This window comes from Stylophora pistillata, chromosome 3 (assembly GCF_964205215.1).
Source record: "Stylophora pistillata chromosome 3, jaStyPist1.2, whole genome shotgun sequence".
Classification (NCBI taxonomy): Eukaryota; Metazoa; Cnidaria; class Anthozoa; order Scleractinia; family Pocilloporidae; genus Stylophora; species Stylophora pistillata.
In genome coordinates this window covers 5,377,582-5,402,700 of record NC_142521.1, presented here as the reverse complement: position 1 = coordinate 5,402,700, position 25,119 = coordinate 5,377,582, and the positions used below count along the sequence as shown (strand labels likewise).

The following is a 25,119-nucleotide window of genomic DNA, read 5'->3' as shown; positions in this document are numbered from 1 at the left end:
CCAAAAGCCGTTTTGATAGCGATGAATCTTGGACATGGACCCTCCTGACACTACAGTGCCCTTCGAGTTGTCATGGTCATACTTAAGGAAGTCATCACCGAATACCTTAGTAAACAAGTCATCAATTACGAAAACCCACTTCTTTGTTTCTCTGCACCACGGAATCTTGTCCTTTGCAGACCAGCCATACCCTCGGTAGTGAAAGTGCTTCTTTCCTGTACAACAAATTCACTGTTTCCCTTCCTTTTCTCTTTCGCACTGTTTCCCTTCCTTTTCTCTTTGTTTGTTACGTTAGCATCTCGTACACGGTTTTCTCTTTTTCTCTCTGTTTATTATGTTAATGTCTCGTGGACTGTTTCTATCCATACCTGTGAGACTGTTACACTAATACCTCACAAACTGTTTCTTCCTTTTCTGTTTATTTGTCGAGTTAGTATCTCGTACACGGGTTTTATTTATTTACTTATTTATTACACTGTCATCGCACGCACTATTTGTCAAGGATTGTGAGGATCAAGGTATCTATGTATAAATTTTACTAACTCGTTCATCAGTATGAGACAAACTTTTCATTGTACTGAGGTTGTTTTGGCAGTTTGGCCGTGATTAATTAATAAATTTTATTTTTATTGTGGGATGGCCTCAGCAGATCGATTACACCAAAAGTGAATTTATGGACCTTTCACCAGGAAAGGGAAAAGTGGCCGCTGTAGGGAGCTAGATTCAAGGGCATTATAGTACTGAACCTAAAACTAAAAAAAAAAGTCTTCCTTCATGATATAACAGCAAAAAATCTCATCACTTGGGTCAACACCTCGTTGAATATCCAAAAACTATATCGCAGCAGATTGGTCGATGGGAAGATAGCTTTCGTTTGTTCACGCCTGGCCAACCGCTATATAATCCAGGAGTAGAGAACGCATGAGCAGGTCGTCAACAACTCGGAGTTATCTGAATTTCCAGTGACTAGTATCTTTTACAGAGTAATCTCCACAGCGAGAGGAGATCGATCGAGAGAGAAATTTGTGGAGTGAGGTTTCAGGTATGTCCCTGTTATGTCTGTCTTACAGTTAGGCTTTCTTTGCCGGATGTAAAGTAACGACATCAAACAAACGTTCAACCTTAAAAATTGTCTGAAGTTAGCTCGAAATGATTCTGCTAAAATTTGACACTAATTCTTTGTCGGTCCCTAGATTTTTCGGTTTCTTTCCTCAGAAAAGTTAACAGAAAAATACCCGATCACTTCTAAAAAAAGTTCTGAATTTACATTTTATTTACGGTTACCATAGCACCGCTCCTTCCTCTGAAAACTCAACAAACAGTCCGGTGAACCCCTTTTTCTTTGTTGGATCGCAATCGAGATTCCATATCGAGTTTTTGACATAAAGCCTTTTGCAAAGTTTAACAAAGTTCTGTACTGCTGATGCAGGGCCATCTTATAATTCATGCTAATAGGGTCGAGGCAGAGACTGAATACTCTCACAGCTTCACCAACAATTAGAATGAACAATACTCAAGTGAGCCAGGTTTCAGCTGCAAAATCGCTTGGTGTAATAATAGACGATAAACTCGATTGGCATAGTCACATCGAAAAACTAACGAAAAAGATCGCCTCTGGTATCGGGGCCCTAAAGCGAATTAGGCACCTGATCCCAGCATCAACCTTACATCTCATCTACCAAGCTTTAGTAAAACCTCACTTTGATTACTGTGACATTGTTTGGGGTAGCTGTGGGAAAACGCTACGAGACAAACTGCAGAAATTGCAGAATAGAGCAGCCCGTGTGTTGACATTCTCTAACTATGATGCTGATGCAACTGAGCTACTCGAGGTTTTAGGGTGGAAAAATCTTGCACGCCAGCAGGAAATCCATAAAGCCACCATGATGTTTAGATGTCTGCACGGGCTAGCTCCAAGGTATCTATATTCAAAGTTTACGTGGCGTGACTCTGCTTATGACCTCAGGGACTCTGAAAATAAGCTTAATGTTCCACTACCGCGCACTAATTATTACAGAAAAAGCTTTAGCTACAATGGCGCCACATTATGGAACAGTTTACCACGCGATATAAGGAACACAGAGTCTCTGGGGTTATTTAAACGTAAGATCAATGACATTTTTTAAGTCTAACGCACGGCATTCACGGAAAACAGCTTTAGTGTTATAGTATCTAGTTTTAATTTTAAATATCTTAGCGTATGTGATATGTATTTTTATAGGCTGATGAATTGATCGTGTCTAAATAAAGATTACAATACAATACAATACAATAAGGCTACATCATACATTTTTATCAGTGAAGGTTGCTCCGTATCTGCAAAGAATCTATAGCGAGGTAATTTTGTGCCACACCTCAACACCGACTGTGCAAATACTTCACATTTGAAACGAAGACATGATCACGAGTCAAATGTATAGAAACCAGAGCGAGCCTTTCTATTGCTACATGTATCACTGTCGGTTAACTACTCGTAAAATATTGACACACCCAACTGCGCTTGCAAAAAGAATTAATAAGCGCTTTTGAAGGAACTTGATTCCAAATCCACTGAGCGGGAGAAAAGTGATAAATCTTCTATTTCCTTTTTCAGCTTCTATAGAAATGCTTTTGGACAGTCATTCAGAGGCAACCTGTGTGGCCCTTAGAAACATACTTTATTAGATCCCACTCTCTGGCTAGAGTAATAACCACACTTTCCACAGAACTACAATAATGAAACTTAAGAATCTCCAAAAAAATCTATGTAAATCTAATCTATTAAGTGTCAATGATGAACGCCGCTACTTCATCAGTCCTCAGGAAATGTCAGCGTCGTGAAATAATCATCGTATGTCTCAGCTTTACGAATCACCTCATAGCAATCATCAGCCACACGCAAAATTTCTGCGTGTCTTAATATCCCGTTAAAATTGAAACTCAGTGCACGGCCGTACGCTCCTACGCTGTGAATGATGCACAGGTCACCAATCTCTGGATTTTCATTCAGATCTCGGTCGATAGCAATCTTGTCATAGTTCGCGCACAAGGAACCCACCACGTCGAACATTTTTCCTCTCTTGTTACCTTGGTAATTCGGGCATGCGTACAAAGGATCGTTCACAACCGTCTTGTAGTCAGGAAGATCTTTTCTCAAATGACTCGGAAGGACTTGATCCTTTACAATGGTGATGTAGTTGTACGCGCCAAGCAGGGGTGGCAACAGGATGTCTACAATGGAAGCATCCACGCCTAGGAAACGTTTGTACGTGTCCTTCATGTTTATTACACGTGAAACTAACCAGCCACAGTCACCAGTTAGCAATCCTCCACATTCGTACTTGATCTGTAGCGGGTGAAGATCACTTTGCGGCAACACAATTTGTTCGTACAGACGTTTCACACGGAGCCCGAGATCTTTCAGGTCCACAGGTTTCTCTTCGGGATGATTATTCACACCGATGCCACCACCCAAGTTGACAAACTCAACTGCGATTCCTGTCTCCTTCTTGATTTCCACTGCCAGAGAAAACATCATCCGAGCAATCTCGGCCAGATCCATGGCATTCAGAGAATGTGACACGATCATGGTGTGTAGACCGAAGCGTTCCACACCGTATGCCTTGCATTTCTTGAAGGCGGAGAACAACTGGGCTTTCGTCAGGCCGAACTTCGCCTCAGCAGGATCGCCGACACGCGTGTTGAATGAAATCTTGTGATGAGGACCTGGATTGTACCTGAATGCAACCACTTTGGGCATCTTTCCTTCTAACGCCTTCTTTAGGTTGTCGATTTGGGAAAAGTCGTCCAAGTTGACAATGGCTCCCAGGTCAACCGCCTTTCGGTAGGCATCAAATGCGGTGTTATTGGATGTAAACATGATGTCTTCGCCTTCAATTCCCAGTTTTTCACAGAGAATAAGTTCTGTCAGTGAGCTGCAATCCATTCCCATCCTACATTCCTCGTGCAGCATCTTCAAAATTATTGGGGTCGGCGTCGCTTTTACAGCAAAGTGATTCTTAAAACTCGATCCGGTCATCAATCGCACCCAAGCAAAGCTGTCGTTGAAGACCTTGGTTCCAGTCAGTATTTTCTCTTTGTCGTAGAGATAAAACGGGGTTTTATACTGAGAGGCCACTTTTCTGAGCTCGACCTCGCTGCAGGGCAAAGGTTTCTTACTCAGCTCTCCGATCTCATTGCTAAGGTTTTCCATCTCTGAGTCAAGTCTACATGGACAAGAAAGGTACACGTTAATTTGACATATATATAATCATGTAATATTTTACAACTGTTCATCCTATGTTGAGAGGTCAATTATTAGAAATGAAAGGTCTTAAGTTTGTTGGGACTTTAAAAATTACTTTTTGGAAAATGAAGAGTTGGCGAGGATGAATTTCAAACCGCATTTTTAAATTCATACTCGAAAACTGTGATTAATGACTGTAAATGTTCCTTTTCAAGTTAGAATTTGCTATTCTCGGGTTGATACACGCGCATGCGTTAAACACCAAACCAATATACCATAGTTTCTTGGTTATAAGGCGCACTCGGTTAAAAGACGCACCCCAAACTTGGCAACTTAGTCAAGCTAAGTTCCCAAACTGAAAATTACGTGAAAATACTCGGTTATAAGGCGCACCAAAAGGTTGAGAGCTAAAAAAAGGTGTGATGGATCTGAAGAAGTTTCATGGTTGCTTTGGCGAGGAAAGCAAACGGCGAAAAACTCTCACCGAAAGTCGGCTTCAAAGGTGATCGACAGCTGAATATCAACACGCCACTGAGAAAGTTTCACGGTTGCTCTCAATATCAACACGCCACCGAGAATGCAAGTTTCTGTGCACAAAAAAGGCTGAATGGACGAAGAAGGTAGGTTTTATCTCCACGTCGTTTATTAAGAGAAGGAACTATTCGAGCGCGCGACAGAAACACAATTTTTGGAATTTAAAACGAGGTTCGAACGATTGTCTTGTTGTCATGGATATCATGTTACTGAACTTGTGCTATTGAAAACGTATGCGAATTTCCGGTTGTTTGCTTTTATATGGAAGTCGATTAGTGTTCTAAAGAAGTATTCCTTTATAATTCATAAGAATAAAGGATAGGATTCTACACAATCTTCGCTACACCTCAGACTGTAATGTATTTACTGCACGCTGGAATGTTATTTCACGAAGCGGTTTATTGATTTTAACACAAAGAAGAGAATTGAAACAAAGAATGTTTTTGAAAAAGATTTCTTCAAACTTATGAATAACGGTGTACTTTTGGAAAAACAATGGAAAATTTGCGAAAGCGCGTGGACGTGAAACTAATCACAAACAAAAATATGCTCGCAAAGTATTGCTCGAAACCGACAAACATTGGAAGTAAAATCTTTGGTGAGAATCTTGTGGCTCCTCATAAGATCAAAGAAACGCTCGCTTTCAACAGACCGGCATATGCTGGGATGTGTATCCCTCGATTTGAGCAAGACGTTGGTGTATGATTTTTATTTTAATTACATACACCTTTAGTTGTTCGTTACTGTAACGTGTTCGCTAAGACAGACAGTGAAACACCAGAGACTCTAAACACAACATTTAATCTTGTAAGCCGAGTGCACATCAAGCGAGGCGAACGAATACATCCGGGAACTCAGATGTAAGGTAAACTGTATAAATTAACTCGACATACATAAATTAACATCGTTACATCTTCCCCCGTTATTCAAAGAGGAAAGAATAAACAAGGAAAGAAAACTAAATCGTTTGTTAGAGTCATTGTTCGGAGAATATAAACAACATAGGTAAGTGTCAGCATCTATAGTCACGGAGGTATGCTGGTCTACGTAGGACTCTTCCCCGAGCGCTACGTCTTTCTGGACTCGTTACGTCATCAGCTGGAGGGTTCGGTGTTGCTTGTGGCTTGACCATCTCTTGGGGGTTTGATTAAACGACTGGCGGTACCTGTTCCACTTTGGTCAGGGGCAGGGGACCATGACCTGAGTTAGGTATCTCTATGTCAAGAGGTGATTGTTTAGATAGTTCGGCTGTGAGACGCAGGTGTCGGCGGTTCCTACGATACACCCGTCCGTCGTCAGTGGTAACTTGGTATGAGCGTATACCAACTTGTTTGGCAACCGTTGCTTGGGTCCATTGTTGTTTATATTTGGGTGGATGGATACGTACGGTGCTCCCTGGCTGAAGTGGCTGGAGTTCTTTGGTGCCATTGTTGTAATAGAAGGCTTGTTTGTTCTTCTGGGCCTGAAGAAGCTGGGAAGTGGTGTCAAATTCAGGTTGTGCTAGTAGTCGCCCAGAGGTAGGTAGGAGGGTTTTGGTACGGCGGCCAAAGAGGCGCTGAGCTGGAGACGCTCCTAGCCCTTCTGTGGGGGTGTTGCGAAAGTCAAGGAATCCCAAGTAGGGATCACTGCCAGCCTCTGAGGCTTTGAGCATGATTCGCTGCACAGTCTTCACCTCGTTTTCCGCCTTGCCATTTGACTGCGGGTAGGTGGGGGAGCTTGTTACATGATCAAACTCGTATAAATCTTTGAACGTCTGAAATTCCTGTGAGCTGAATTGGGGGCCATTGTCGCTTACTATCTTGTCCGGAATTCCATGTCTTGCCATATGAGGCTTGAGCTTTTCAATTACTTCTTTTGAGGTCTTCCTCACAAGTTTGTCCACTTCAAAGAAATTTGAGTAATAATCAGTGGTGACAAGGTAATCCTGGCCCTGGAGCTCAAAGAGATCAACGGCAAGGACCTGCCACGGTCTTGATGGTACTGGGTGTGAGATCATGGGCTCCCTCTGCTGCCCTTGGTGGTATGAATTGCAGACTTGGCAGTTGGAGACATGTTCTTCAATCTCTTTGTTCATACCAGGCCAGTAGAACGCTTCCCGTGCCCGTCTTAGGCATGCTTGTATTCCCAGATGACTGGAGTGTAGCTTTCTTTTGAGTTCAGCTCTCATCTGAAACGGTATGACAACACGGTCTCCTTTGAAAATGACTCCATTTTGGAGAGCAAGTTCTTCTTTGAATGGAAAGTAGTCTTGAACTTCCAGTGGGAGATAGAGCTTACTTTCTGGCCAGCCTTGTTTGATGACGCAAGCAAGGGTCTTGAGGATAGCGTCTTCTTGAGTAAGGTTTTGGATTTGGCGAAGAGTTTCGTCTTTGACCGGAAGATACTGTAGCATGTTCACTTGCTCTGCTTCTATCTCTGTTGGAGATCTAGTATCTGAGACTGTCATGACATCTTCCTGATCCTCAGTAGCTTCCTTAGGCGTCAGATACGCGCGACTCAGGGAATCAGCCATAAGAAGGGAGGTTCCCTTTTTGTAGGATACTTCAAACTCGTAGCGTTGGAGTCTAAGGAGCATTCGTTGTAGCCTTTTGGATGCGTTCAGGAGGCTTTTCTTGAAGATTGCCTCCAAGGGCTTGTGATCAGATTCGACCAGCACTTTCCTTCCATACAGGTAGGTTTCAAACTTCTCCATTCCGAATACTATGGCCAGTAACTCTTTTTCGATTTGCGCATACTGGACCTCTGTGGGGGTCAGGGACCTGGATGCATATGCGACCGGATGTCCGTCTTGCATGAGACATGCTCCCAGGCCATGCATAGAGGCATCACATTGTAGTGTGGGTGTGGCACTTGGGTCAAAGTATTTTAGGACTGGAGTCGTAGAAAGGATCCTCTTTGTCTCATCCAGGGCTGCACCATGAACCTGTTCATCCCATTGGAACTCGTTCTCGTTTTTGGTGGGCTCGCGTAGAGGAGTCGTGACCTCTGAAAGTCTTGGAGCAAACTTTTGCATGTAGTTAGTCATCCCTAAGAGACGTTGGATGCTCTGTTTGTCAGTCGGTGCTGGCATCTCTTTGATTGCCTTGACTTTTTCAGGGTCAGGTTGTAGCCCATCTGCAGAGAGCATGTGGCCCATGTAGGCCACTTCCTTAAGCCTAAGCTGCAGTTTTCCCCTGTTTAGCTTCACACCTTTTTCTCGGCATCGTTGGAGGAGAACAGTAAGCTTGTCGTCGTGGTCTTTTACTGCTTCATCATCGTTAGCTCCACATCCAAATACGAGGATGTCATCAGCGATCGCCTTGCATCCATTTAGCCCTGCTAATGCCTGATCCAGTCTTCGCTGGAATTCTTCAGTGGCCGGTGAGATCCCAAATGGCATTCGAAGCCATCTGTATCTTCCCCATGGAGTGCCAAATGTGGTTGCGTAACTACTTTCCTCGTCTAAGGACACGTGCCAAAACCCATTTTTAGCGTCTAACACAGTAAAGCATCTTGCGTTTGAGAGCTCAGGAAGGACATCCTCGATTGTCGGCAGAGAGTAGTGAATCCGTTTGAGGGCTCGGTTAAGTGGTTTGGGATCAACACACAGTCGAACATTGCCATTCTTCTTCATGGTGACGACAGTTGCTGATATCCAAGGGGTAGGGACATTTACTGGCGTGATGATATTAAGGTCTTCCAAGCGATTCATTTCCTCTTTTAGCTTTTCTTTAATGGCGATCGGCACCTTTCTTGTTGGGAGTTGGACTGGTGGTACGTTCGGGTCAATTTCCAGGTGGAGGTCACCTTCTAACTTTCCTTCTCCTCTGAATACATCGGCATATTCTTCGAGAATAGATTCCGTCGTAAGTGGTGTTTTGCTCTGCGATGGTTCTTCCGCTTGAAGAGCCATAATGTTTTGTCGGACCACAGATATGAGTTGCATTTGTTCACTGGCTCGTAAACCAAGCAGCGGCTTCCCTTTCCCCTTTACGACTACGAATCCACGCTATATTTTTTTCCATTTCTGGGGTTCACAGCTTGAACACGTTTCATGCCAATTGGCTTTTCCTCCGTTTTGTTGTACATAACAAGAGTTACTTCTGTATTGTCCAGCAGGGGTAGGCTGTCTTCACCATATACTTCTTTGAAGGATTCTTCGGGTAAGATGTTCACTGTGGCACCAGTGTCCAGTTGGAATGGGACTTGGTGACCATTTAACAGCATTACCGCAAGCAGTTTGTCTTTATGATAAGGCTTTTCCACAGCACAGACTTGTTTCTTGACGTCGACACAAGTAACATATTCATCCAAGTCAGAATCTTCCACTGCATGCACTGGCCTGCGGACATGTCTTGGTGTGGGGCGTTTAGAGGACGTGGCCAAAGCGGATGGAGACAGTTTGGTTTTGCAGGCCACCGCAAAGTGGTTTTGAATTCCACATTTAGAGCATGTCTTACCCCATGCAGGACATTTAAGCTTGTTCCAAACATGTGTTTTGGCGCAGAACTTGCAGCGGATTTCTCTCTCTCTTATGGGGGGCGGAGGTGTCTTCTCGTTGGCCTGACTAATAGCGCTGACTTCCTCCTGATGAATCTCTTTCAGTTGTTGGCTTGCGGTCTCATATGATCTACAGATGTCAATGCATTCTTTCAGTGTGAGTTTGGAGACTTGTAGAAGCTTCTTGCGTGCTTGATAATCTCTTACTCCAATGACAATTCTGTCTCTTATTAGACTGTTTTCTAAAACTCCGAAGTTACATGTCTTAGCCAACGTGCGCAGTGCCGTGACGTAAGCATCCAGAGATTCGTTAGGCTCCTGGTCCCTTTTGTTAAATCGATATCTCTCGTATATTTCGTTTGTCTCTCCTATGCAATAATACTGTAGCTTTTGGAGAACAACATCAATGTCCTCCTTATCAGCTTCATCTGCAAATTCTAAGCCTTCGTACACATCTAGAGCATCTGAGCCAATACAGGTTAGTAGTGTGGCAGTCCTCAGATATTTGTTTGCGGTAGGGTTTTCAGGATCTTTTAAACGTGCAGCAATTTCATAGTTATTCCAGGCACGGTGGAATTTCTTCCAATTCGTCGCCAAATCCCCTGTAAGCTCCAATTTTGAGAGCAATGGGATGTTTATTGGGATTTCTACCAGACTTGGTTGTGCGACGGCTTCTTGCGCTTGTACAGAAGCGCCGCTACCCTCGGCCATACTTTGTATTTAGAAGTTAATAAGTTAGATTTCTTCAGCTGGGATTTCCTTCCGAAGACACAAGACAATTCCACTTACCGTTGTCTTTCGCTATTCTTTGTGACGAAGTTGTCGGGTGGCTATTGCGGAATACAGTAGAGACCGGAGACTATCCTTTAGAACTTGATAACAGTTCAGAGTTGTTCGACCACGTGTGTGCGAGTAGATTTCTCTCAAGAACGTTTTCCAGTGCACTGAGTGGTAATTCCTCTATGGCAACGGATTTAGGAACCAGGATCCCACTCCTGACACCATGTAACGTGTTCGCTAAGACAGACAGTGAAACACCAGAGACTCTAAACACAACATTTAATCTTGTAAGCCGAGTGCACATCAAGCGAGGCGAACGAATCCATCCGGGAACTCAGATGTAAGGTAAACTGTATAAATTAACTCGACATACATAAATTAACATCGTTACAGTTACGAGAAAATACGCATTCATTTGCGCTAAAAGGCGAACAGTTGCGTGAAAATACCATCATTATAAGAGACAGAAAAACATCATTTGCGGGTAAATCAGATTCAATAATGATTTTTGCATTTTAATCGACATTCTTATGCGTCATTGGTCAAACTAAAGAGAAAAAATATAATTTTATTTGGGTGTGGACAAAACCTGGCCTAGACCATGGCCTACCCTGTGGCCTACCCCTTGGCCTACCGGTGGTCAGATTTTTAAGAACATAAAAATAAAATCAGTAAGAGTCGAACGAATACGCTGGTGTACAATTATCTGTCTCTCAAAAGGGTATACTAAGAGGTAGCTGAAACGATTTTCAACGTCCGAGGGAACGAAACACTGCAAATATCACAGCACTCAACCATAACGGTAGGTTAAGGGGGAGGGGAGAGGAGGGGCCAATATTGCGTGGTCGCAGAAGATATGCAAAATGGCGGCTTTATGATGCAGGCTGTCAGTAGTAGGCCCAGGGCGGGTTCTAGCGGATTTTGAAAATCGCCAGAATTACAGTCAAAATCCCAGTCAAAAATTCTAGTCAAATATTTTGACTGAATTGCCCCAGTCAAAAATTTCATATCACACCGATTCCAGCTCATTTCGGCGTACCTCTATCAAATCTCAGTCAAATTTACAGTCGAAATTTTTGACTGTAATTCTGGCCTAGAATAGCCTCTAAAATTTCTAGTCAAAATTCTGACGGAAATGCGTCAAAATTACAGTCAAATATTTTTAGAGGCTATTCTAGGCCATTTTGGCGCATCTCTGTCAAATCTCAGTCAAATCCTGATAATATCCTATTGCGTGTGTGTTTATTTTGTCTGGAAGAACGATTCGCTTGTCATCATCGGCGGACAAGACGACTTTGTTGATCTCTTTCCTCGAAAAGCGTGTCTCATATGGCTTGTGTACTTTGTTGATCTCTTCCCTCGAAAAGCGTGTCTCATATTGCTTGAGTACTTTGGTTGATTGAAGGATTGGACACAGATCAATGATTGTCTCATCGATAAGTCTTACTTCATTGAGAAACGATGCATTGTCGAACGGTCTTCCTCTCAGATAAGACCGCAGTTCAGTCAAGATCTTCTCATAGGTTGTGAAGGCGAATTTGCTCATATCAATCTTTCCGTCAAACTTTTTTACATCGGTAAATGTTTTGAGAAGGAGACCAGCACCTGATATTGTAGCAAGCGGGATTGGATTCATGGTTACCCCTCCAGCTATCCCTCCGATAACAATTAGTAAAGTGCTTCCCAAGTTACAGAGAAGACTCTTTCGTTTAAAGTTCTTGAAGATCTTTCTCGAACACCACCACTTCTTGTGATAGTGTTTGTAAAGAGCTTTGAGTTCATCGATCTTCTCATCTCCTATAGAATAGTCAATGTGGTTAAAGTTGAAAATAGATACTTCAGTCATTTTATTATGAACACATCATAATAAAAAAAATTAGTAATTTTCACATCAAGGGGGAGCTCGAGGGGGTTTACCCTCTCGAATCAATCCTGCTTCACAATCATCAGATAGCTGTAATCCAGTCCATCGAGTTGTGTATTGCTGTTATCTGTCGCTATGCTCAGCGATGTGTTTGCTTGGAAATACAACAGAACGGTATTAGTCGTATTAGTCCAAGCACTTCTTGTGTTGGGCAGCGCCACCAATATACCGTTTGCTGTGTTCACGAACGAATTGCACAAGATAAACTTGAGATGTGATAGATGTTGAGACTTGACACCGTCGATGTATGTAATCAGATAAGCACCAGCGTTATTGATTATGAGTTTTGTATTGTCTGATCTGTTCACTGTGAAATCAGCGTTATCACTCTGTGATACATTTGTGGTATGATCTGATGTTCCATTTACGTAAAATGTTACCTGTGATGCATTGTTATGAGCGCAGTTTCCTCGATACCAGATCTTTTTTGTTGCGTTTGTCAGCGCCGTCTTTGTCGCTTTCAAATCGATCTTTGTCTGTAAAGATGTTTGAATATCATCAACATATTTTTTCGTTACCGCTGAAGTGGCGACAGACGGTTGTTTTGCGAGAGTAAGCGCAGAATTTATTTGAACCCCACCACTCACAAAGCTGTACCAACTTGTCCAAACAGATTTCGGTACGCTGTTGTGATAACCCTTTGATCCATAGACTATCACCCAGATGGGAAGTTTCTGGTCGTAAGACTGGCCAGATTTGTTTTTGATCACTACGTCAAACATCAAATAATTAGGTGTTGCGTTACTCCATTTAGTCATGTGAATCAAGGCGACGATGTGATTTTCAAATCGATTGCTGCGCTGAGTAGAGATTGTTTCAACAGAAGATGTTGCTGTCAATGTCACACTGCTTGAATCGACTTTACTCGATTGCCAACAGAGTTCACAGACGACAGTGTATTCTGCCCGATCCGCTGGATACATATTTACACCAAAACGTGATGAATAATAACCCTTGGAAGTGTCGAGACTTAAATCAAACGGTTTTGTTCTGGGATTTTTGGGGTATAGAACAAGCTGGTCAGTGATCGGTTTTCCTGTTATATCATCTTCGTCAGAGAACTGACCGTTGCGACTCATGATGTAAGAGAGGTCGTTACTCAGCTGAGCTGGAGTTAAGTTGTGAGCCAATCGATCTTCGACGAATTTTTTGTTCACAAGATCGCTGTCGGCTGCGGCTGTATGACTAGAAGTGACTTTGTTGGCACCCATTGCAAGGTTTCCTGTCATTGTACCACCTGCCTTGCTCAGCTTTGTATCTGAATACTTTTTGCTCACAGCTTCATCATTATCTGAGAAGGTGTCTGGAAGGTTCACGATTTTACGTTTTCTAGCGTCTAAGATTTGTTTGTCGTCTATATTTTTAAAGCTTGGCACCGTCTTTTTCACATTGTCAACGTATTGTTGATTTGCATTCGAGAGAGTGGTAATATCGAGTAGACCTTTTAGATGTCTCTTTATTGACCCCGCTTCATATCGAGAAACGAGTGTGTTTGAATTTTCATAAGCAGCTTGTTGAGCAGTAGTCATACCCAGATAGTTCTCTCTCTTTGAGTTAATCACATCGTTACCGTTTAGATCAATGTTGCTTGTCATCTTTTTACTCCCATCCAATAGCAAAACGGATGATGTATCTGCTTTACCGCTCAAACCGTTAATTACAGTCGATGAATCAGCTTTTTTCGCCAATTCGGTGTTCAGTTTGTTGAGATTTATCGCAGCTGTACCATTGAGAGGTTGATCAGACAGACCGCTGACCTGTCTATCGGCTCCATGTGAGCTGACGAATTTCAAAGCCTTGTGTAAATTGCTACCCTTTGTTTTGTCGAGATAGTTTGAAAGATCAATGTTTGAGCCGCCAGGTCCGGTAGGTCCTCTTGGCCCTCGTGCCCCTGTATCACCCTTTGGTCCTTGCGACCCTTGAGGTCCAACATCACCTTTATCACCTTTATCACCTTTATCACCTTTATCTCCCTTTGGACCAGCAGACCCTCTCAGCCCTTGCAGTCCTCTTGGTCCTCTTGGCCCTTGCGATCCTGTATCACCCTTTGGCCCTTGCGATCCTGTATCACCCTTTTCTCCTTTTGGTCCTACATCACCCTTTGATCCAGCAGGTCCTTGTGATCCTGTATCACCCTTTTCTCCTTTTGGTCCTTGCGACCCCGTATCGCCTTTATCTCCTTTTGGCCCTGGTGGTCCTTCAGGACCTTCTTTGCTTGCACCTTCTTGTCTGTGATCGATTTCATGATAACCGTCAGAATATCCCATTGTTTATTATATCTTCAGAAATTTTATTTTTGGTTAAAAAAATTTAAGGGGAGCTCGAGGGGGCTAGCCTCTCGAAATAGTTTTTGATGAAACGTTCGTTTGAAAAGGTGTCACTGTGCGATAGAGGTTCTACCACATCGTTGAAGATAGAGTACAAGCTTTGATGAGCAAGAGAGGGTTTCATTCTTTTACTTGTTTCATTCAAGAAGAAGATACAATAATAACCACACAAGACGCTTGTCAATGCTTGATAATGCGCGTTGTTAAATGCATAATTAACTCGATGTTTTTGGCAAAGCGTCAACACCTCTTGCGGCGGATCAAGACCGAAACTGTCAAAGTACAAGATGAGATCAGAACCAAAGACCATTGCCACCCAGTGTGAACCAGACTCATGCGATTCGTTCAGATTGATAACGAAAGAGTGTCCCGCCTTACAATCTTTTATTTGATCCCTGGATATTACCCCTCCAAAGTTTATTGATAAGTTTGGAATCTTGAGATAATCGATCCAGTTTTGAATATCAAGGTTTGTTATCGGCACATTTTTGAAGGGAGGTTTTTTTACAATAGAGCCCCCAGTAGTGGTATTCCGTTGAAGGGGGAGTCTTTGCCTAGCAACAGACCTTGTCCTTTCTGCTTTTTTTCCCTTTTTTACTCCCCATTCCAATTGTCGGTACAGGCTCGCCCAATCCCGGCGGAAAGAAAATTGGTTGTTCATCCCAATACGGTCTGTTTTGCATTCCCTTACCACTCTTTTTTGGCGCGCGAACATGTAAACCTCTCCCTCTCGAATTTCCACTTCCGGTCAACGCCTTGAGAAGTATCGGCACACCGATTGAAGCGAGAAGAGTACCGAGAAAACCACCACTTTGCCTCTTTGTTGGTTTCATTTTCAAGTCACCACCAGAGTGAAGAGCATTTGCAAGGTCTTGTTTCTGCTTTTTTGAAAGAGCGTCTACATACGGCAAAAGTTTCATAATATTTGAATTTGGAATTATCATACCACCCGACTGACCGGCTCCAAGAATCTTATCGGTAGCAAAATTGCCCAGACTTGATAGTGCTCCTGTAGCCAATCCTGGAAGAGCCTTTGTGGCAAGATTCATCGCTTTTGGAAGAAGTTTTGTACCAAGAGCGAGAAGTGAAGAGAAGAGACTGCCACCTTTTTGAGCAACTTTTGTCATTTGCGTCTTGCTGATTTTCAAATCAACTCCTTTCCCTGAATTTATTGCTTTTTTGATCTTCTTGATCTGTGTCTGTGTCAACATCATCTCGTCAGAACCGACCAATTCATCGTGTGAGAGACGTATAGTTATTGCCGATTTTTCGTTAAAAGCTTTGGCAAGTTTTCTTTTCTGATTATCAGAAAGAGTTACTCCATATGAGTAGTAGTTTGACATTTTTATTATGAATACTACATAATAAAAAATTTTTTAAAAAATACAACTTTGCGTTTGCGTTTGCAAATTTTTCGAGGGGTTAGCCTCTCGATCTTTCCTCCCGCCTCATCCTTGAACATTCCAATAACTTTCTTGTTTACCCCACTCGGTATTCCAGAAGGGTGTTCTTTTGAAATGTTGCTCGTGTCAAACAGACGATCCACATCATTGATAATATCTTTGTAAAAATCTTCAGTCTGAATCTCATAGCAGAGAGAATCTGTGTCGGTGAAGAGAAGCTTTGCTTTGTCTTCATACTTGATTTTGATGTAGTTGTAATGAAAGTCGTACATCAATGTCTTGCTGATATCGAGGATGCACATTCCGAGATAGAGAGGTTTGTTGAAGGTAACTTGTGTCTTTCTCATTTCTATCGCACAGAGATTCTCAGAGAATATGGTGCAATGTTTGAAGTTCACTTTATTTGCCAACTTCTTCGCCTTATCTTCTGAGTTGACAAGTCTCACATCAACTCGGTTCCGAATGTTCTCCATCGTCTTGCCATATACAGAATTGTTCATGAGTTTGAAAAAGTCCTTCTCGAAATCATTATCGGCCTTGGTTCTCAAAGATGTATTCAAATCGATATACTTTTTCATCCAAGGACTTTCATTGAATCTAATGACGCGGTGAATCTTTCCAATCTTTATTCCAAGACTTCTATAAAGCTTCAAGGTTTCATGGTGAATGATGTACTTCTTCTTTTCATTCAAGGTGCAGACCAGCTTTTTCACTTTACCAATCAACAAGTTCTCAGGAGCGAGAGGGTAGTGGTCAAAGTAATCGTATAAATCTTTCTCAATGGGGAGTAAATCAACCTCAAGAATGCAGGGAAAATTCTCCCACCCCCCAAAGTCTTTTTCATCAACCCATTCGAAACCACCTGTCGGCAGACTCTTACTCATCGCCCAACCGTAGAGGTTGTTTGCATCAAGATACGTGATGAACTTTGAAGGTTGGGTGGAGTCAAATTTCTCTCCCATGTATTTGTTGTTGGCTTTTGAATGTCGTGTTGGAATCATTGAAATCCCACCACGAATACCTTTCTCAAACATATGCAACATGTTAACATCGCTCAACAACTCAAGCTTTATCTCAGTCATCTTGAGACAAGCATCCCAAGCCAAACCTGGTGCAGTGTAGTACCAACAAGGATCGAGATCGTAGTTTTTCTTGCAAACCTTCCGAAAGTTCTCAAACACATCACACAACAATAGAACATCACTTTTATTGTAAAGATTGTGATAGTCTCGCATCGTCTTCATTCCGAAGGTTTTCCACACTTTCAGCGCATGACAATAGTCTTCTTCAGAGATACCCCGACCACTTAACACAGAGAAGAAAGCTTCAATCTGTGGAAGTTGTGTTTCATTCATTTTAAAAATAGAATCCATCCATTCATAAGGATAGACACCCTTTCTCTTCAACAGTTCAAGCTTCTCTCCATCATAGTATTTTCCTGTATTCACTAAAGTGTCATCTTTTTTGACTAGGTTGTTGACAAGCTTGTCAAGACTAGAAGCCATGAATTTGAAGCTGTCAATAAATCTCAACTCTCTCTTAACCTCAACGACTTTTTCTTTCTTTTTGTCGAAAAACGTGTCAACCACAATGTTTTTTGTAAAGCTAATGTACTTTTCTTCGTTGTTGGGAATACAATTAATATCACCTTCTGAAACACCAAGATTTCTGACAAAGAGATGTGCATCATACCCCGCCAAGTTGTGAAAGACGACAGGAGTGAATTTTGGCCGTCGGAATCTCAGGTTGCAGCTGTTATGTGCTGCTCCTCGAAATTTACCGGTGTAATGACAATGATCACGAACTTTTTCCTCTCCCTCCTTGAAATCTTCTTCGCATAACCAACAACATGTTGCTTTTTCAAAGATTTCAACATCACTGTCTGTGAAGATCATCTCTTTTGAAGGATGGTTTTTGTATATTGCCTTAACCTCTTTTTCAAGCATGTTGACAAATATCTGTGCAACATCTTCATCCTCAGATGCTGCTGTGTACTCAACCAGTTTCGAATGTCTATCATCAAACGAACACTTAATATAGTAGCAAAAAGACACTGGAATATGTTGTTGCTTCTTCTCGGTGTAACACTCTTTAGGATTCGGTTGAACGGAGTGCAAAGGTTTAATGATCGATTCAAAATCGGCATAGATGACAAACGGCATGTCCATCTTTTTGTGATGGTTTTTGAAAGAGAGAAAAGTTCCCTTCTTTGGCATCCTCTCTCTCACAGCCTCATGTTCTCCACAAAGTTCAATATGTGTATCAAGTAGTTTCTGAGAACCGAAATAATTGAGACATCTCCGACAAAAGAACTTTTTGTTCTTCTTCTTCGACAATTCACTCGATATGAGTCGACTCAAATCTTTGATGAGACAGTAATGCTTTTTCTCACCATCAGAGATCAAAAGAAGATCAATATGAATCTTGCTACTCTCGACCTTGCTCACTCTCAAGGGTTGGAGTCCTCCCTCATACAGGTAGACGTTGACGGCAATACCTGGATTCAATGTTTCAAAGCGGTGAATATCTTTCACCTCCATCGGAAACTCAATCCCACCCCATTTCAATTTTTCTGCCTGCTTTCTCAAAATCTTTGTGATACGCTCTTGGTCCTTTTTCACAGGATTCAAAGCTCTCGTAACACACCATTTGAAACATTCATCATCTTCATTCTTCATGTTTACGATGGCCTTCTTTTTTGCGAGATATGGTGATAGCTTAATGTATGAAGAGCCTTCCAAAGGAGTGTATTCCACCGTGTGCAAATCCAACCCCGCAATCGAATGTACAACCCAACCGCTTCCCTCTCTTGTAAACTTTGCCAAACTCTCCATCATTTTATCAACACATTTCTGATAAAGCTCTTCTCGATCGGTCTCTTGAAAGACAATCTCTACGAAAGATTTAAAATACGCAAGCTGTAGCACAGTCTCGCCCGTCGCAATGTTTGCCTTTGACATATTACACCTCAGAACGAGCGTCATCTTGATATTTTTCTGCGTTAATAGAAACTTGATAACGGTCGGTTTTACAGCCTGAAGAAAAGCTATCGGTCCATAACCCTCCACCCCATCAATTATGTACTGATTTGCAAACTTTTTCAATGAAGACTTGCTCTCAACAAGATTGAATTGGTGTTGGTCTCTTTGTTCATTGAGTTTGTTGATGTGTGTTTTGAAATCTTTCAACTTGTCATCAACCACCGCTCGTGGTGCAACCAACCCCTTCAACCATTTTCCCCAATTCCCTACCTTTTTCTTTCCCCATTCAACAACCTTTTCAATCTTTTTTCTCAGGTTGTTCTCAGACTTTTTGGGTTCATCGGTGTGTGATGCTTCACTCAAATGTGAATAACCTCTCAATCTTAGGTTTCTTTGAAGTGTATTCAAATGACGTCTTGCTATTGAATTCATTTTTTATCTTAGTAAAGATTTTATTTAATTATCTTTTTTTTCCTCTTTAAATTCAATTTTTTTTTGATGATCCAGACTTTTATCAGGATTTGACTGAGATTTGACAGAGATGCGCCAAAATGGCCTAGAATAGCCTCTCAAATATTTGACTGTAATTCTGACGCATTTCCGCCAGAATTTTGACTAGAAATTTTAGAGGCTATTCTAGGCCATTTCCGCCAGAATTACAGTCAAAAATTTCGACTGTAAATTTGACTGAGATTTGATAGAGGTACGCCGAAATGAGCTGGAATCGGTGTGATATGAAATTTTTGACTGGGGCAATTCAGTCAAAATATTTGACTAGAATTTTTGACTGGGATTTTGACTGTAATTCTGGCGATTTTCAAAATCCGCTAGAACCCGCCAAGGCCCTACTACTGCTGTCAGTTGGTAACATATAGTGGAGTGCTGGTGTAAAAATGTAATGAACGGCGTTATATCGGAGAGCATAAATATCCAGGTAAGAAAATGCAAACATTACGTGCCAGGCCAACTTTTTAAGTGCCCTCAAGTGCTGTAGAGTACTGAATTTGCAACGAGCACTCCGGGACATGCACACATCGCTGTCGTAAACATTGCGCAAACTTTACTTGCTTTTCCAAAGAAAGGGTCAGTATTGCACTAATTTGAAAGGAGAGCTGACATGATGATGTTTGCCCAAAAGTTGCATTTAATTGGCATCTGTTCCTCGATTTCCTTATTCTTTCAGAAGGTTAAGAAATTTTGATCGGAATGTGGCCGCCAAAACAGCAGAAGAAAGTCGTTGGTAAGACAGTACTCAGGAAAACGTTGAAAGGCTTCCAGCAATGCTATCCTTTTAAAAATCTGACCACCGGTAGGCCATAGAGTAGGCCATAGGATAGGCCATGGCCTAGGCCAGGTTTTGTCCACACCCATTTCATTTGCGCTTAAGGTTACTTCCCACCTTCGCGGGTGTCCTTCGGGAAAATATTCGTACGCGCGCTAGTTTCAAGAAAACCCCAACAAACTATACATCAAAAGAAAGCTTAATACATGCAGTTTACGATAAAAATATATAATTTAGGCGATTTTTTTTTATTAAGAGACTATCAGGAGCCGGTAAGGCGTGAAACGACCGAGGGTCCTTTTATTGAATTTATCGGGTATCGGATCTCGCTGTACGAGCAAAATGGCTGCACAGTCTTATTCACGAGGCATCAATCAACAACTGTATGTCAGGCTTTTCCGATATTCTGATTGGTTGTCCAGATATCCGTATCTAAAGTTAGAGTAGCTTAAAAAATGCGAGACGTGTTGCGTAAATGGACACCACGCATGACGAGCTTTGAACCACTTAATCCTTTTATGCAAATGAGCTAATGCGAGCTTCAATCTCGCACAAAGCTCATTTGCATAGTAACTGGATACTTCTGACTCACACAGACGACGTGCGCACTCCAGGCAGCCTTCCTGTAAGGTGTCATAATCCTGACATCGATGTGACAGATAATCGCTTTTGCAGTGTTTTCTTTGCCGGTTATACTTGTCATCAAGTTTCAATAAGACGGCTCTCGTGTTTCTGGAGAACAGCGAAGTTTTCGTAAATTGTGAGATCGGATGGAAGAGCAAGTGTTCAACTATTTCACTCTTCTTTCCTGGGAATTCATTCATAAAATGTGGGCGGACCTTGGAGCATCCAATAAGCTGGAAATAAGAAATAAACGGGAAGTAAAATCGCGAAAAAATACTCCCAAGGAGAGACGAAAACAAAATAGAGAGTGGAGAAAGCGAAAGCGACAGCAGAAGAAGGCGCGTAACCTGGATCTGCTCGCTAATACTGAAGTTCTGCCGGACATCAATGATGGACCAAATGTGGCCGAGACGAACTTGATAGATAAGACGTCCCTTTCTCCAAATCTGGTTACAGAACAGGTAGGCAACGAAAGCGGACTTATCATGCTTGAGGCTAATTCGAAAAAGGAAATGTTGAGTAATGCGAGGCGGCCACGATTAACAAACCTCTTGGATGTAAATTTTTCAAGATCAGCAACAATGCTTCGGATGGCGCTTGAGGACGACGCAAAACGCAAGCCGACTCAACATTCAAGGCCGTTATTAGCACAGACAACGTTTCAACGCATTATAAGTCAGAAAAATATCCATTTGAAGAGTATGTCTGATAAAGAATTCAACTGCAACTTAAAAGAATTGATTCCGGAACATTTGGAATATCTAACCCAACATTCTATTGGCAGTGGAAGTTTTGGCCAATGCTTCAAAGCAAGTTACCGCGGGATCACCGTTATTGTGAAGCAAATGACACACAATGACAACGCCGAAGAACAGTTCAGGGCAAAGAAAAATCTTCTTCATGAAGCAGGGGTTATAACTGCGTTGGGGGATCATGCTAATCTCCCAATGTTGTTTGGAGTAGTTACAAAGAGCGTGCCCTTATGCCTTGTTCTACAGTTCCATGGCGTCAACCAAGAAAGCACTACTCCTCATCAGGCAGCAAGCAAAAACCTACTTAAACCAACAGATTGTATTTCACTGTTTAAAGAGATAGCTTCATGCTTGAGCTATGTTCATTTAAAAGGCTACCTGCGCAATGACGTTAAGGCTAACAATGTGGTATTGGAAAGAAAGTCCGACTCTGCGAAATATGACCCGATTCTTATTGATTTCGGTAAAAGCACCAAGTTGGGGTTGCCATCCTCAAAACGAAGTTCGTCCTACTGTTCAAGAAAGACCTATTTAGCACCAGAAGTCCAAAAAGAAAAACGTTACAGCATTGCTAGTGACATTTACTCAGTAGGAAGAATGCTGAAGGCTGTGTCGTGTTTAATAGGTTTTTATGAAAAGCTGCGGGTGCTTGTGAAAAAGCCACTGACGAAAACCCCGGTGATAGGCCTACCGTTGAAGAATTTTTGCAACAAATCTCTACAATTATAGCATAGGTATTTCGCTAGTTCTTTTTCCCCATCTCGTTGCCATGTTCCCACCAATAACGTAGCTCCATTTTCTGCCTTTAAAAGCACACACAACCCACAATTCCTCTATTCGCTCCGACGAAGGGCTAACGCTCGAAACGTCAGCTTTTGTAATCGTTACGGTGGCCAATTTACCATTTCAACTTTGTTGATATATCCAAACTTTTTCACATGCCATTCGTTCTTGTAAATCTACCCCAACAATTCATTAAAAAGAAACACAAAGAATATTTCATTTGTTTTTTTCTTTCTTTCTTTTTGGAATCTCAACTCAAGTGGCATTAAACAAAAATGCTGGATTGTACTGCACTTTTGGGTATGCCACCTTAAAGTACAGCCTACCGAATAGCATCATCGAAAGAGTGTAAAAATACAAAAACATCATCGAAAGAGTGTAAAAATACAAAAACGCTGGGTTATACCGCACTTTTGGGTGTGCCACCTTAAAAGTACAGCCTACTGATTAAGATCATCGAAAGAGTGTAAAAATACAAAAATGCTGGGTTATACTGCACTTCTGGGTGTGCCACCTTAAAGTACAGCCTACTGACTAAGATTATCGAAAGAGTGTAAAAATACAAAAATGCTGGGTTATACCGCACTTTTGGGTGTGCCACCTTAAAGTACAGTCTACTGAATAAGATCATCGAGAGAATAAAAATTCAAAAACGCTGGGTTATACCGCACTTTTGGGTGTGTCACCTTAAAGTACAGCCTTCTCAATAAGATCATTGAAAGAACTCTCACAAGAAAGAAACTTTAAGTTGATGGATCTCCTAAGAAAGCCGGGTAACTAGTGCATAGTGTGAAATTGAAAAGGAAGCAAGTACTTACAAATGGTGCCCTTTTTGATACCGCTCTCTTACAAAACATCTGGGCGCTGCACAATATGTTTCTATATATTCTTTGACTTTTGCTGATAAGCCGCATCCACAATTCAACTAAATTAAGCCACGTTTTGAAATGCTTAAAAGCTGTTTGAAGGAGTTATTCGCATAATGATATGCTTGATCAATCTATAACATATTTAGCTAGTTAATACACGTGGTTTAAATTTGGAAAGTAAGTTTTCATAGCCAATCAGAAAGCAACTTAAAAAGGTGTTGATGGAGCTTGCATCTATAGCTTCGTTACAATATGACTTCGAAAAGCTACCAGGTTTCGTGCCATAAATGCGGAAAACCTTTTAACACAAGCTTCGCTCTGAAAAAGCACTTGGTTAAGGCGCATTCAATTACAACTTTACCGAAGAGAATAAGCTTTGTGAGTGAAGGAATCGAAGCGCCACTTCCAAAACCACAAAGAATAAGCAAGAGGACCGGAACGTATCGCGCTTATAAGACATGGAGAGAAAGTGTGCTGAAAGGAATAAAAAATGCTCACCACCCAAGAGCTCGAGGTAATTTTGAATATCAAAAGTCTATATATGATCTGTTTCACATCTATGTGTGAGCGTCGCACGTAGTCTTGCTGTATTTTGAGGAGCTTGAGGTTGCCATTGACGTTACTTTGTTCTTTAACATACAGCAAAATGCGTAGTTACTAAAAGTTGGAATCACCTGAAACCACCTGAAACCACCAGAAACCACCAATGAAACCACCTGACTGAAATTACCTGAAAATTACATGAAAGCACGCAGACATGAACGCAGAACGCAGACCTCAAACCTCGAATAGCCACGCCTCGAAAAAGGTCTACACAGTGTGTAATTAGCAGATTTATCTCTCTTCCCTTTGTTATCAAACGAGATCACGGAATGCGTAAGCGAAACTGCTATGTAAACATTGGAGTTGAATTCTTATTGACGATATCGCAGTTACGACCCTCCACTGTCGAGCCGTACCAGTCTTGCATAGGTTATGTGTGTGCCTTTTGAGTCAGTCGACGTATACGCAATCAGTTTTCCTTTGTGTATACAGTGTGTAATTACCAGATTTATCTATCTTTCTTTTGTCATTGATGTTATCAGACGAGATCTTGGAATATCTGTTTTCACGTTAAAGTACTTCTACTATATGTAAAAGTACTACTACTATATGAAATCATTTTTGGTACAATCGTACAAAGCAACTCAGGTGTCTCGTTAACACTGACCTCAAAAACGCAGACCGCAGACCGCACAGCTCGAAAAACGTGTACCCAGTGTGTAATTACAAGATTTATCTCTCTTCCCTTTGTTATCAAACGAGATCTTGGAATGCGTCATGAAACTGAGACTAATTTCATTGTCAGTGACAGTGAGATAACAGATAAAAATAGACATCAAGTAGAGTAAATTAGCAATGCCTAAGCTTTGCGTCATGCTGAAAATTAAGATACCAATTAGCAATAATGTTTAGTTCACGTGGGTTTAGATGGCTTCTGGGGTGGTTTCACGTAATTTCAGATGGTTTCCATGGGGGTTGCAGATGGTTTCAGGTGGTTTCAGGTGATTCCAACTTTTAGTAACTACGCAGCAAAATGGCATAAACAGGAAATGAATTTCGTTCCACCCGAGTTCTTCAGACAGTTTCTGGCCGATCTGGGAAAGCCAACAGTATACTCTGTCAAAGACACCAGTTACTGGAGAGCTCCAATATTCCATACAAGTACGAGACGGATTTCTTTCAAGATTTTTGAAATGAAAGTTATTCGATCTGCGTTACCGGAAATACAGATAGCACAGGTCTGGTGCGGTAACAGAACCATAAGCGAAGATGATGAAAATGAGTTAGAAGACATCAAAACGGCCGAGGACGCCATTCATGCAGCTGTTAAACGTGCCAGAACGACCAGAAGGCGTGTATCGTGTAGAAGCCAGTTAAACGTCAGTAGTCCGTCAAGAGAGTTTGAAGTGATCTGGTGGCCGGACATGTACGAGACAAGTGGCTACGGCAAAATGTCATTGCGGTATTACGTTGGAAAAGTATTTCACTCGTGAACCACTAAACAGAGAATCCCCTCTGAAAATTTCGTCGTTATCTTCACATGCTGAACCACAACTTCGGCGTAAAGTTGATTTTACAAGGAACGACTTAGCCGTGTCACTTAGCGCGGACAA

At 41.8% G+C, this 25,119-nt stretch overlaps 5 protein-coding genes across 5 annotated transcripts in view; 2 read left to right on the top strand and 3 right to left on the bottom strand.

The window, feature by feature from the left end:
- Positions 1-25,119, top strand: part of LOC148734227 (uncharacterized) — a 221,737-nt gene that overhangs the window by 46,796 nt on the left and 149,822 nt on the right. The gene's annotated exons all lie outside the window — the stretch shown is intronic.
- Positions 1,240-24,350, bottom strand: LOC148734246 (uncharacterized). The gene is made up of 2 exons (XM_088754381.1): positions 24,174-24,350; positions 1,240-4,205 (listed from the first exon to the last, which is right to left on the bottom strand). Exon 2 carries the CDS (start codon positions 4,190-4,192, stop codon positions 2,792-2,794), a length of 1,401 nt encoding a protein of 466 aa, XP_088610507.1. The 5' UTR covers positions 4,193-4,205; positions 24,174-24,350; the 3' UTR covers positions 1,240-2,791.
- Positions 8,735-10,174, bottom strand: LOC148734248 (uncharacterized). Its single transcript, XM_088755146.1, has one exon. It carries the CDS (start codon positions 9,947-9,949, stop codon positions 8,735-8,737), a length of 1,215 nt encoding a protein of 404 aa, XP_088611272.1. The 5' UTR covers positions 9,950-10,174.
- LOC148734247 (uncharacterized) lies at positions 15,627-19,085 on the bottom strand. Its single transcript, XM_088752746.1, has one exon. The coding sequence runs from the start codon at positions 19,083-19,085 to the stop codon at positions 15,627-15,629; it is 3,459 nt and encodes a 1,152-aa protein (XP_088608872.1).
- LOC111341288 (sperm motility kinase X) lies at positions 20,763-22,378 on the top strand. Its single transcript, XM_088752745.1, is given in 2 exon segments — positions 20,763-21,966; positions 21,969-22,378. Coding segments are annotated over 2 exon segments (1,281 nt in total). The 3' UTR covers positions 22,046-22,378.

Coding starts and splice junctions, on each gene's coding strand:
- LOC148734246 (XM_088754381.1), bottom strand. CDS start 4,192: ATGGAAAACCTTAGCAATGAGATCGGAGAGCTGAGTAAGAAACCTTTG.
- LOC148734248 (XM_088755146.1), bottom strand. CDS start 9,949: ATGGCCGAGGGTAGCGGCGCTTCTGTACAAGCGCAAGAAGCCGTCGCA.
- LOC148734247 (XM_088752746.1), bottom strand. CDS start 19,085: ATGAATTCAATAGCAAGACGTCATTTGAATACACTTCAAAGAAACCTA.